This window comes from Sarcophilus harrisii, chromosome 3, assembly GCF_902635505.1.
Source record: "Sarcophilus harrisii chromosome 3, mSarHar1.11, whole genome shotgun sequence".
Lineage (NCBI taxonomy): Eukaryota > Metazoa > Chordata > Mammalia > Dasyuromorphia > Dasyuridae > Sarcophilus > Sarcophilus harrisii.
Genome location: NC_045428.1, coordinates 256,110,507 through 256,125,216, shown reverse-complemented (window position 1 = coordinate 256,125,216; position 14,710 = coordinate 256,110,507). Strand labels below are relative to the sequence as shown.

The 14,710-nt window shown below is 35.0% G+C and overlaps 1 protein-coding gene across 1 annotated transcript in view; it reads right to left on the bottom strand.

Annotated features, from left to right (window-relative positions):
• Positions 1-14,710, bottom strand: part of CFAP47 (cilia and flagella associated protein 47) — a 759,462-nt gene that overhangs the window by 523,522 nt on the left and 221,230 nt on the right. The window contains exon 32 of the mRNA XM_031959439.1: positions 13,603-13,728. Within this exon, the coding sequence (XP_031815299.1) occupies positions 13,603-13,728 (126 nt within the window). The remainder of the gene's footprint in view (positions 1-13,602; positions 13,729-14,710) is intronic.

The following is a 14,710-nucleotide window of genomic DNA, read 5'->3' as shown; positions in this document are numbered from 1 at the left end:
AGAGAACTTAAGGAGCTCACTTAAGTAATCTTTATTTTAAAAAGGTAAAACATCTTAAGTATGAAAGAGGTAAAATTTGGGGAAAGGAAAAAAAAGATTTGTTAGAGTTCCCATGGGCAATTATAGAAAAAGAATCAATAAAAGTAGAGTAGCATTATTAAGCAGTAGCAAGGGCTCAGCTGAGATTGTGCACCATAAATCTGCAGAGCGTCAAATGGGTTAGTTCTATAAATTTCTCTAGGTATATCTTCATCTAGGAATAGGAGTAGATAAATCATGTGGTGAAATGTGAATGGTGATTGATAGTGTCAGAAGGTAAGAGGGAAAACAATTCTAAAATGAATTTTTAAAGAGATGGTATTGTGAACATTTCTATTAAAAAGTGATCAGTACTATGAAAGGTTCCTCAAGAATAAGTTATACCAAAATAATTTCATACTCTTTTATTGATAAGATTATTATAATAGTAGGACAGAAAAATGCCAATGGCATTGTCCCTAAATTACAGCAGGACATTTCCCAAAATCCTACAAACAAATGTTCCAGTCCTAATGTCCATCTATCATATCCAATATACTGTTATGGCTTACAGGATAACAGAGACAGATATGTTTAATTATACAGCAACAGAAAGTTTTACTTTACATATTAGCCTGGCAAAGAAGAAGGAAATAGAATATACCATTTTATCTGGAAACATCACATTTTCTATCCACAGTTTTTTTTTTTTTTACTTATTTGATATTTTCCCCAGTTACATATAAGAAATCTTAACATTAATTTGTTTAAATTTTAGTGGCAAATTCTCTCCCTCTACCACATCTTTCTCTGAAGATGAATAACATTTTCATTATAAGTTCTTCAGAATTGTCTTGGATCATTGTATTGCTGAGAATAGCTAAATCTAGCATAGTTGAACATCACATAATATTGCTATTAGCATGTATACTGTTCTCCTAGATCTGTTCACTTTATTTTACATCAGTGCATTTAAGTCATTCAGGTTTGACTGAGATCATCTTGCTCATCAATCCTTACAGCACAATCACATACAACTTTTTTTCAACCATTCCTCAGATAATAGGCATTGTCTTACATTTCCAAATCTTTTCCACCACAAAAATAGCCGCTATAAATATTTTTGTGCATAGAGGAACTTTTCCCTTTGGTTTTTATATTTTTGGAATATAGACATAATAGGGATATTGCTTAGTAAAAGGGTATGTATGTGTTTATACACCTTTGGCCATAGTTCCAAACTGCATTTTAGAATGGTTGAATCAATTACTAATTCCATCATCAGTGCATTAGTATCTCAATTTTCCCACACTCTCTTCAGCATTTGTAATTTTTTTCTGTTACATTAGCCACTCTAGTGGCTATGGGGGTAGTACCTTAAAGTGTTTTAATTTGCATTTCTCTAGTTAATAGTCATTCAGTGCACTTCTCATATAATTGTACATAGCTTTAATTACTTTAATCTGAACACTTCTAGTTTATTTTCTTTGACCATTTATCAACTGAGGAATGGTTCATATTTTTAAAATATCTAACTCACTGTTCTATATATTTGAAAAATGAGGCCTTGAAAAAAGAAACTTACCACAATATATTTTTATACTTGTAATTGCTATTTCCCTCCATCCTATTTTTCCACTATTAATCCTACTTTCTCTTTCTCTTTTTATGCTGTCCATTCTCAAGTGTTTTGTATCTGACTTCTATCTTCCTTATTCTGCCCTTTCTTTCTCCTGCTAGTTTGCTGTTTAAGACAGATTTCCCATACCTGAGTGAGTAGGTTATTCTTTCTTAAAGCCAATTCCAATAAGAATGGCTCTTGCCCATCACCCCATTTTCTCCTCCACCCTAAAAGCTGTTTCAAACTTCTTTTTCATATGAGAAAATTTACCCGATTCTACCTCTCCCTTTCCCCTTCTCCTAATGCATTCCTCTTTCTTGCTCTTTAATTTTATTTTCATATCATCCCATCATATTCATTTTGGGCCTATGTTCTGTCTTTGTCCCTCTAACTGTCCTAATAATATATAAATTTTTAGGTGTTACAACTGTCCTCTTCCCATATAGGAACATATTGAATTTCTTATGATTTCTTTTTCATGTTAACTTTTTATGTTTCACTCTAGTTTGGTATTTGAAAGATTAATTTTCTTTTTTTTTTATTTAATAGCCTTTTATTTACAGGTTATATGTATGAGTAACTTTACAGCATTAACAATTGCCAAACCTCTTGTTCCAATTTTTCACCTCTTACCCCCACCCCTCCCAGATGGCAGGATGACCAGTAGATGTTAAATATATTAAAATATAAATTAGATACACAATAAGTATACATGACCAAACTGTTATTTTGCTGTACAAAAAGAATCAGACTCTGAAATATTGTACAATTAGCTTGTGAAGGAAATCAAAAATGCAGGTGGGCATAAATATAGGGATTGGGAATTCAATGTAATGGTTTTTAGTCATCACCCAGAGTTCTTTCTCTGGGCGTAGCTAGTTCAGTTCATTACTGCTCCATTGGAAATGATTTGGTTGATCTCGTTGCTGAGGATGGCCAGGTCCATCAGAACTGGTCATCATATAATATTGTTGTTGAAGTATATAATGATCTCCTGGTCCTGCTCATTTCACTCAGCATCAGTTCATGTAAGTCTCTCCAGGTCTTTCTGAAATCATCCTGTTGGTCATTTCTTATAGAACAATAATATTCCATAATATTCATATACCACAATTTATTCAGCCATTCTCCAACTGATGGGCATCCACTCAGTTTCCAGTTTCCAGCCACTACAAAGAGGGCTGCCACAAACATTCATGCACATACAGATCCCTTTCCCTTCTTTATGATCTCTTTGGGATATAAGCGCAGTAGTAACACTGCTGGATCAAAGGGTATGCACAGTTTGATAACTTTTTGAGCATAGTTCCAAATTGCTCTCCATGATGGTTGGATTCGTTCACAACTCCACCAACAATGCATCAATGTCCCAGTTTTCCCGCATCCCCTCCAACACTCATCATTATTTTTTCCTGTCATCTTAGCCAATCTGACAGGTGTATAGTGGTATCTCAGAGTTGTCTTAATTTGCATTGCTCTGATTAATAATGACTTGGAGCATCTTTTCATATGACTAGAAATAGTTTCAATTTCTTCCTCTGAGAATTGTCTGTTCAAATCCTTTGACCATTTTTCAATTGGAGAATGGCTTGATTTTTTATAAATTAGAGTTAATTCTCTATATATTTTGGAAATGAGGCCTTTATCAGAACCTTTGACTGTAAAAATATTTTCCCAGTTTATTGCTTCCCTTCTAATCTTTTCTGCATTAATTTTGTTTGTATAAAAACTTTTCAGTTTGGTATAGTCGAAATTTTCTATTTTGTGATCAGTAATGATCTCTAGGTCTTCTTTGGTCATAAAGTCCTTCCCCTTCCACAGGTCTGAGAGGTAAACTATCCTGTGTTCCTCTAATTTATTAATAATTTCATTCTTTATGTCTAGGTCATGAACCCATTTTGACCTTATCTTGGTGTACGGTGTTAAGTGTGGATCAATGCCTAGTTTCTGCTATATTAGTTTCCAATTTTCCCAGCAATTTTTACCAAACAGTAAGTTCTTATCCCAAAAGCTGGGGTCTTTGGGTTTGTCAAAGACTAGGTTGCTATAGTTGTTGACTGTTTTGTCCCTTGAACCTAATCTATTCCACTGATCAACTAATCTATTCCTTAGCCAATACCAAATGGTTTTGGTAACTGCTGTTCTATAATATAATTTTAGATCTGGTACAGCTAAGCCACCTTCATTTGATTTTTTTGAAAGATTAATTTTCTATTCAGCTCTAGCTTTTTAATCAGGAATGCTTGAACGTCCTCTATTTCATTGAATTTCCATTTTGCCCCTGAAGGATTATACTTAATTTTGTTGAACAATTATTGGTATATCTTCTAGAATATCATATTTACCCTCCAATCCTTTAATGCAGAAGCTGTTAAATCTTGTGTTATCTTAACTATGGTTCCACAATATTTGAATTGTTTTTGTTGTTGTTGTTTTTGGCTTCTTGCAATATATTTTCCTTGACCTAGAAGCTCTAGATTAATAGGACTTTAATATTTTTATTTTGAAATCTCTTTAGTAGGTTATTTGTCCTCTAATTCTAGAATATTACAGCAGTTTTCCTTGATAAAATTTTGAAACATAACATCAAATTTCTATTTTTATCAAGCATTTCAGTTAGTCCAATAATTTTTAAATTATCTCTCCTAGGTCTATTTTCCAGGTCAGTTATTTTTCCATTGAGATATTTCACATTGTTTTCTATTTTTTATTCTTTTCTTTTTGTTTTATTTTTTCCTTATATCTCATGGAGTCATTAGTTTCCACTTACCCAATTCTAATTTTTAAAGAACTGTTTTCTTTATTGAGCTTTAGAACCTTCTTTTTCATTTGGTCAATTATATTTTTAAGGAGTTCTTTTCTTCAGTGAATTTTTCCATCTTTTGAAAAATCATTTGGCCAATTCTGCTTTTGTAAGGCATTTTTCTCTTCCCTGGATTTTTGTTCCCCTTTCTGTTCCTTAAGGTGTTATTTTCTTCAGTATTTTTTTTTTGCCTCCTTTACCAAGTTGCCTTTTGCTTCACAATTTTCTCATATCATTCTCATTTCTTTTCTAATTTTTCCTCAACCAAACTTATTTGATTTTTAAATTTCTTTTTGAGTTCTTCCAATAATTATTTTTGGGTCTGAGACTAATTCACATCTTATTTTGAAACTTTTAATATAGCAATTTTGACTCTGTTCTCTTTTTCTGAATTTGTGTTTTGATCCTCCCTATCACTATAATAACTTTTTTGTTGTTTCCTTTTCTTTCTTTTCTTTTTTTTTTCTTTCTTTTTTTTTTTTTTTTTTTTTTTTTTTGATGGAGGCAATCAGAGTTAAATGACTTGCCCAGGGTCACAAAGATAATAAGTGTGTAAAGCCAAATTTGAACTCAGGTTCTCCCTACTCCAGGGCTGGTGCTCTATCCACTGTACCACCCAACTTCTCCTACCATGGTAACTTTCTAGGATCAGGATTATTGTGTTTGCTCATTTTCACAGCCTATTTTTTTTTTTTTGCTTTTTAACTTTATATTAAATTATATTCTTCTTCTGAGTTGGAGAGAGTATCATTCCAAGTTTCATGTGCAATTGATTTCACAACTAGTTTGGGAGACCAATATTCTTTGTTCTTCAAAAGTGCTAAGATCTAAAAGACATGTTTTCTATTCTCCTGGCCTGTCTCTAGCCTTTCATTGACTAAAAGCACTTTTTTTCTGTCCTGAATCTGTAGCCAGGGTCTTAGCTCCCATGTGTCTCAAAGCTCTGATATGCTAGTACTTCTCTTCCTGAGACTGTGATTCAGGACTGCAATCTGGGACTGGGACTCTTGGAATAAGAGTTCTGGAAGCAGTCACCACTGGCTCCAATTCAATTGTCTCCCAACATCTACTGCTGGTCTCCTATGACTGTGGTTGTGATTATGCTGGACTCTACTCTTACCCCAATGTGATACACCTTTACCGCCTACCTTCTAAGCTGTCTTAGACTGAAAAATTGTTTGCCTCATCCTTAATGAGTTTGCCATTCTAGAATTTATGTTGAGTTGATTAGACAGGAATTTGGAGTAGTTTACGTGAGTCTCTTCCTTTTCTCTGCCATTTGGGCTCTGTCCCATCATGACCAGTTCTTTAAATTTATTTTTTCCTTTTCCCATTCATGCAAAGTATTCTACAATTTCTTCAAAAGGTTCCCATTCATGCAAAGTATTCTACAATTTCTTCAAAAGGAGGCTGCCTGGAAGTAGCATTCAATCAAAAAAACAATCAATCAATCACTATATTCTAGACACAGTTGGGTATTGGGGTCATATGCACAAAGCATAAAATATTCTCTATTCATATACAAGGGGAGAAAACAAGGACATCTATAAATATACACAAATAAAAAGTAATTTAAGAGGCAGGGTATTTGCAGTTGAGGGGATAAGAAAAGGATTTTAGTGGAAGTAATATTTGTTTGGAGCGTTGAGGAAGACAGGGATTACATGAGACAGAAATGAGACAGAATGGATTTCAGGCACTTGGGATAGTCAGTGCCAAGTTACAAAGAAAGGAATTAAGATGTCATGTGTAAGGGAAGCCAGTTTGTTCAGATTAGAGAGTGTAAGAAGAAAAATAATGTACGATAAACCTGAAAAGATAAATTGGCACTAGATTGTCAAGGGTTTTAAAATCTAAACCAAGGAGCTTATATTTGATTCTAGAGGTAATAAGGAACCAGTGGAATTGATTGAAGAAGAGAGTGGAAGGGTTATAGCTATGTTTAAGGAAAACCACTTTAACAACAGCATGGAGTTTGGACTGAAATCGGGAAAGAATTGAAGCAGAGAGATCAATTAAGAGGCAGTTAGACTAGTTTTGACAGGAAATGTTGAACTGAGAAGGGAGCCATGTGAGTAAAAAGGACACAAACGCAAGAGATTTTGTGTGTGAAGTATAACAAGATCTGACAATTGTTTGGGTATGTGGGGTGAGAGTCAGCAGTTAATGATAATTACAGTTTCAAACCAGGGAAACTGGAAAAATAATGGTGCATTTCTCAGAAACAGGAATGAATAAAAGAGGAATAGGTTTGGGGAAAGGGAAAATTAGTTATCTTTTGGATAATTTCATTTTGAGATATCTTCAGGACATCCAGTTTAAAATATCCAAGAAGCAAAAAGTGATGCAGGATGTAGTCTGAACTCCTTTTCAGTCCACTCAGCAGAATGAATTGTACGCGATCATTCTAGCCCTTACTTATTATCCAGGAGACATAAATATAATATCTGATTCAGCCTATTCAGTAGGTGTGGTACAAAGAATTGCCACAGCCCAAATAAAATTTGCAGCCTCTAATATATATCAGCTCTTTAAGAAACTTCAAGAGCAAGTGAGAAAGCATCCAGGTAAGATCTATATATTACATGTCCATTCTCATAGTGGACTCCAAGGTCCCATATTTGATGGCAATTCAAAGGCAGATAGCCTTCTAACTATGTTGGTCAATACCCCTTTGTTCCAAGAAGCTCAGGCATCTCATTCTAAATATCATCAGGCTGCTCGAGCTTTACGTTTACAATTTGGAATAACAAGAGAGGAAGCTAGGAGCATAGTAAAAGCCTGTACAGTTTGCCTTCCTTTCCACGCTCCTACACTGCCTCCAGGGAAGAACCCTCGTGGTTTGAGACCCAATGAAATCTGGCAAATGGATGTGACCCATTATAAATCTTTTGGTCGTCTGTCTTTCATCCATGTTGCGGTAGACACCTTTTCGGGATTCACTTTTGCAATACCAGCAGCAAAAGAGACAGCCCAAGTGGTCACTGAATTCCTCACACAAGCATTTGCCATTATGGGTGTGCCACAAGCAATAAAAACAGACAATGGTCCTGCTTATACTTCAAAACATTTTGCACACTTTTGTGCACAGTATAAGATTTTACACACCACGGGCATACCTTTTAATCCTCAAGGACAGGCAATAGTGGAGAGGAGAAACAGAGATATTAAGACGCTCCTCCAAAAACAAAAGAAAGGGGAGCCACAGGTAACCCTAGAGAACTTCTAAATCTAGCTCTTTACACTATTAACTTCTTGATTTTTGACAAAGATGCACTGGCTCCGGCAGACAGGTTTTATAACCCACCGGAAGGTCAGTGTCCATTGCGAGCAGCTCCACTATCTTTAGATAATCGCCAGGTGATGTGGAGAGACCCAGAAAGTGGTGAATGGAAAGGACCAGATAGGCTAACTGCTTTGGGGAGAGGGTTTGCTTGTATCTCTACAGGTGGAGAAGGAATCAGATGGGTGCCAAGGAGCCATATTCGCCTTGTCCATCACAGAGAGACGGAGCAGACCCTTGAAACAAAAGAGAAGACCCAAGAAATATCGAGTGGTTCTGTTGCTGATTGTGCTCACCATTGAAAGAGCGTGGCAGTTATGGCATTTGACTCATAGACATCAAAGATTGTTGGACTTCAAAACCCTCAGGAATCATTGGATTCTCAGACAGAGGACTCGAATACTCTCAGGAATCATTGGATTCTCTGAGAAATGATAAGACTGTTACAACACTTCAAAATCTGCTGGAATCATTAGATTCCCTAACACATAAAAAGACTTTTGCAGGACTTCAAAAACTCAGGATTCCCTGACATGTGAAGCAATGGACAATAGATTGGTTTTGGACTATCTTTTGGCTGCTGAATAAGGTGTATGTGTGACTGTTGTTTACATACCCTCCTTCCAGGACTTCTGGTGATCTTTTCCAACACCATGTTGATTTATATTGTTTGCTATTCCGCTACTTGCGTGTACAATTCATGTTTGTTACACTACATCGAGCCTGCACTGACTGTGGGGAGAGTCATACCTAATAGCCTCTGCGTTATTGCTATGTGCTTGTGTAATACCTCCCATGCTGATGGGTTTGTGCATAATAAGACCCTTCAGCCCAGAAACCCGCTAGCAACCCCCATTTCCCTTTGGTGCTTTTCATCTCCCTTCCTGAGATGTCAGGTAGGGCGTGATCATCTCCTTTTAGTGCTTTCACGCCTTTTCTGAGAAGTCAGGAGGCTGTGATCACCTCCTTTTCGGTGCTTTCACCTCCTTCTCTGAGAAGTTAGGAAGGCTGTGATCACCTCTCCTTGGGGCTCTGACCTCCCTGAGGAGTCAGGGATGGCATGACCACCTGTGTTCTAAAATAAAGAAAGCGGGAGATGTAATGGGCTGAGGTTTGAGTTAATGCACTGAGGTCCCAAGTACATGAGGCTAGATAGTAATTGGGCTATACTCTATTAATATACATGATTGGATAAAGAATGGTCCCTGCCCACTCTCTGTGCAAGTCCTGATGTGTTGTAGAGGAAATGACGATTTTGGTGGGTGGAGGCAGAGAGAGAGACAAGAAGAGAAGCTGGGAGAGATTGAGCCTGGGTTCGAGACTCCGAGCTGCTGGTTGTGTGGCTGCTGGTCTAGCTAGCTTCTTGACTCAGCTGCACACATTGCTATCGCCGATTCTCTTCCACCTCCGATCCTTCTTCACTGAGAATAAAGACTGACGGTTTTCCCCTAACCTGAATTCCTGACTCCTGCTGATTTAAAAATACACGGTCTTCACAGCAGGATTGAAGGTCAGGGAAGATACTGACCCACATTTATAGCTAGGTGGAAGAGTGGTAGAACACTGCAATTAGAATCATGAAGATATATTCAAATGTTGCCTTAGACACTCACTAGCCATATACATGTGTGTGTGTATATACACACCCACATATACATATTGAAGTCATCTGACAGAGTTGATAACTAAGTCCATGTGAGCCGGTGAGATCACTGATTAAGGGAATATAAAGATAAAGAGTAGGCAAAATGGAACAGAGCCTTGGGAAATACCCATAATTACGAAGGGAGCAAAATCTGTATATGTAATAGGCTGAAGCTCGAGTTGATGCACTGAGGTCCCAAGCACGTGAGGCTAAATAGTAATTGGACCATACTCTATTAATATATATGCTTGGAGAATAAATGGCCCCTGTCCAATCTTTGTGCAAATCCTGATGTGTTGTACAGGAAATGACGATTCTGGTGGGTGGAGGCAGAGGGGAGGAAGAGAGTCCGGGAGAGACTGCTGGCTGGCTTCTGGTCTGGCTGGCTTCTTATTCCTGTTTCAGCTGCTCACATTGCTAATCCCCCTTCAACTCTGATCCCCCTTCACTCTGATCCTTCTTCACCTCTACTGAGAATAAAGATTGAAGATTTTCCCTTTACCTGAATTCCTGACTCCAGCTGATTTTAAAATACACAGTCATCACATGTATGATGAAATAGCAAAGGAGACTGAGAATGATACTATATTATAATATAGATAGGAGAAGGGGTGATATGGTAATGTGTGAATAGAAAAGACTGAGCATTTATAATGTTGTGATTCTCCTTCCCTATCTAATCATTCTCAGTCTCCTTTGATCCTCAAAATAACAGTTAGTTTTCTTACCTATAATCTAAGTGTTATGATTATTTCCATTTTATATATGATAAAATTGACTCTGAGGGAGGTTAAGTGATTTATCCAGAGTCATATAGCTAGGGAAGATTTGAATTCAGGTCTTCCTGACTCCAAATCCACTGCTGTTAATCACTTCAACTGAGTTGAAGAAAATGGAATAAATAGTACATGAAGCTATTTTATTCCACTAGGATTTGATAAAGAATAAATAGGCATATATTGACATTCCTTAGATAAATGGAATCCTCACTTGTCTGGAATATGGGATGTATGGAGCATGAAAAGCAAACAAATATTCTTAGGTCTGTGCAAAAATTAATGCATGTTACTCATAGATTAAATTATCACATAGAACTTATTTATTCATATTTTCCCTCAAAATGACTGATTCTTAAGCCATAACAAAAATAGAAACAATAAACTAGAAGAGGAAAAAAGGATTACTAGCTGTAATGTCAGGCATTATAAAAGAAATCAGAAAACAAAACCAAACTTCCATTAAGAAAGGCAGTAATAAAACTATAAAAAGCAGATGTAAAAATCTGAAATGATTTGGACTTGAGATCTTTTACCGCAGTACCTGAATACTAGCAATCAATTAGTAAACATTTATTAAGTGCTTACTATATTCCAGGTACTGTACTAAGCACTGGGAATATCAAAGGAAGCAAAAAGACAGTCCCTGACCTTAAGGAACTTAAAATCTAATGAGGAATTTACAATTTAATGGTTATAATCAGTGATCATTTATCAAGAAATTAATTGTGTGTCAGGAATTATCCTAAGTATAAGTGATACAAATACAAAAACACAAGCTCTTATATTACACTAGGAGATATAAGATATTAACAGATGAGTATGGAATATATACAATTATTTCAGGAGTGGTACACTAGCAATTCAAAAAATCAGAATTGGCTTCTTTAAGAAAGCAGCACTTGAGTTCAGCCTAAAAAGAAATTAGGGATTCCAACAGGTGAATAGGAGGAGGAAGGACATTTTGAATATGTATGGCAACTTTTATAAAGTTAAGGAATTAATAGGAATAAGGAATAAAGAAATAATGAAATTTTATATGGGGTACAGCCTATAGACATAATTTTATTAAGACACAGGAAAACTGATGGTTATGATCAAATATAAGTTTAATTAATAACAATAATTATAACAATAATAACTAGCTTTTAGTTTATGGCTACTATATATCAAGTGTCATATTATATGCTTTATAAACATAATCTCATGAGCAGGCTGATTTCAGAAAAACGTGGGAAGACTTACAATAATTAATGCTGAGTAAAGTAAGCAGAACCAGAGAACAATGTGCACAGTAATAACAAAACTATGCGCCATCAGATCAACTGTGATGGACTTAGTTTTTCTTAGCAGTACGGTAATTTGAGACAATTCCAATAGACTTGGGATAGAAAGTGCCATCTGTATCCAGAGAGAGAATTATGGAGACATTATGAATTATGGATCAAAGAATAGTATTTTTACCTTTTGTTTGTTTGCATTTTCTTTCTTGTGTTTTTTTCCCTTTTTGGTCTTATATTTCTTATATAATATGACAATATGACAAATATGTATATATATTTAAAAGGATTATACATATTTAACCTATATCAAATTGTTTGCTATCTTAGGGAGGGGGAAGGTAAAGGAGGGAAGAAGAAAAAATTTTGAACACAAAATTCTACAAAAATGACTGTTGGAAACTATTTTTATGTATATTCAGAAAAATAAAATGCTTTTAAAGAAAAAAATAATAAACATTATCTCATTTGATTCTCACAAGAACTCCAGGAATAGGTGTTCTGATTGTCCCCATTTTACAGTTGAGGAAATTAAGACAAACAAATTAAGTGACTTATTCAGGGTCACATAGCTACTAAGTATCTATGGCAAAATTTGAACTCAGGTCTTTTTGACTCATGACCAGTATTCTATCCAGTACTCCAAATTTTTATTTAAAAATACTTTAGAAAGATATCAATCTAAAAATAGCTACTTTTTAAAAATAGTATTTAACATTATAAAAGTTCAAATCTATTGACAATTTAATAACCCAGAAAGACCATCTCTTACATTTTCTGGATAACTACAGTTTCATTCTATCTTTTAAGTCTTATGTAAGCAGCAAAAATATAATAGATTACTTTTTTTTGCTGGGGTTCTTTATTATATGACAATCTAATAAAAAGAGATGAATACATAATGACAGTTGTTTTTAGCACAGTGGATAAAAAGAGTTATCAGTACATTTATAGTTTTAAGTTAATTTAGGAAATAAAATTTTCACAGAAGTCATGTCTAAAGAGTTGTAAATATTATGCCAGAAATTGTTAGAACCTCACTATTTTGTGATCCTCTGTAACACCAATTTATGAATACTACAAATCCAGCTCATCTTGAATAAAAGATGTTTATTTTGGGGGAAAGTAAATGGCCTCAGATACTTGTCACTTACTAGTTGTGTGATTCTGGGCAAGTCATTTAACCCAACCCCCTAAAAATGATGCTCATTTTTTAAAAGAAATATTTTAAGTAAACTGTATACTTTTTAAATTGTGATTTGTTGTTTTTATTCAGTCACTTAAATCATGTCTGACTCTTCATGACCCCATTTGAAGCTTTCTTAGCAAAGGTTCTACTTTGCCTTTTTCTTATCCACTTCATTTTACAAATGAGAAAATTTACAAAATGGTAAAGAGGGTTGAGTGACTTCCCCAATATCCCACAGATAATATCTAAAGTCATATTTGAACTCAGGTCTTCCTGATTCCAAGTCCAGTATTCTAACCACTGCTTAACCTAGCTGACCCAGCCTGGGAGATAAGAAAGAAAGAAAAAAAAAACATATACTCTAAAATCCCTTCAACTTTGTATTTGATCATTTTTCCTTCCAGAGTAAGTCTTTTAGGTAGACTGGGTATACTGCTGTGGTTTAAAAAAAGTCTACCTGCCCAAGAATATTTCCTTTTTTCTGCCTAAAATTTTATCAGAAATTTACTTGTATAAACAACCAGCATTTAAACCAGCTTGAATTTAAACCAGCTTCAGTATGGATGACTTCAATCATATTGTTCACCTCTAAAATCTAGCTGGGATGAATTGAATTATACTGATATGAAATAAAGTAAAGATGATGGTAAAAGGAAAGATGAGAAAAAACAAACTTGGATTATGGAATATATATTAGGCTGGGGAAAATTACTGAAGTGAGATGGAGGAGAGAGATATATTTGGAGGAAGAATTTTACAATCAGAAGTCTAAGGACACAGACTACAAATTAGAAGGGATTGGAGAGGGTATATTGTACCATGTACAGGTATAGTTTGGTATTGCTCTAAAACACATTTGCAAGGATTTTTTCATAATAAGAGTCTAACCTATAATATGACATTATAATAGCAAAGTTTCAGGGACTCTACCAATAATAATAATAACAATAATAATGACAATAATAATTAACAGTGTATGAATTGTACCTTGTATGTCTGAAGTAACACATCTGTCCAAACACGTTTACTCAAAGTTTCAAACTTAGAGTCCTCAATGATCAAATTATATTTCACAGGTTTTGGGGTATTGTCAAATTCATCTTCAGTTACAGCCTTTGAAAAATAAAATTTTACAGATAATATTTAAAATGTTTAATAAAGGGGCAACTAGATGATACAGTGAATAACATCAGTCCTGGAGTCAGGAGGACTTGAATTCAAAGCCAGCCTCAAAATCTTAGCCCTTATTAGTTGTGTTATCCTAGGCAAGTCACTTAGCCTCAATTGCCTTGCAAAAATAAAAATTTTAAAATATGCTTAATCGTGTTGTAGACGGTTATATCTATATCTTCAATTTTAAGATATATATCATAATAGAGAAATGGAATGTCATCATTTTCAATACTTCATTTTACATATGAGAAAACTAAAGACTCTAACCCTCAGAGAATTGAGAGGCTTGCCTAAGGTCATATAGATGTTAAGGGGAATACTTGATACCGTGACAGTTTGTTAGGAGATCAGGAAGACTACCATGTAGGAGGTAGCACTTGAGCTGAGCTTTGAAGGGAACTAGATATTCTATATGGAAGGAGTAAATTCTAACTACTGGGAACAGTCTGGGGAGATGTGTAAATGGAATGTCATGAACCAGGAACAGCATGCTATTTGGCTGGAACAGAATGCATAAAGGGAAATATGTGAACAGTCTATAAAGGGAAGCCTGAGCTAGACTGAGAAGGACTTAAGAAATTCCATTTTGACTTGCATATCTTTTTTCCTCCAGATATTTGATCCCTTAAACTGGATATATTGTAAGTGGACAAACACTTTGAAATTAGTTACAAACCAAATCAATATAAAAATAAAATTTTTCCTCTCTAACTGGTGTATGCTCATGTAGATGCACACATACATATGTATATATATATGTGTATATATATACACATACACAATCTACACACACAGGTCCTGACTCATAAAACAAATTGATTTCTGCATAGACATAGTATATAAAACATTTCAGTTAAAAGCTGAAACAGAATGCCATCATCAATTCCATTTCACATTAAATGAAAAAAGAACATTGTAAATG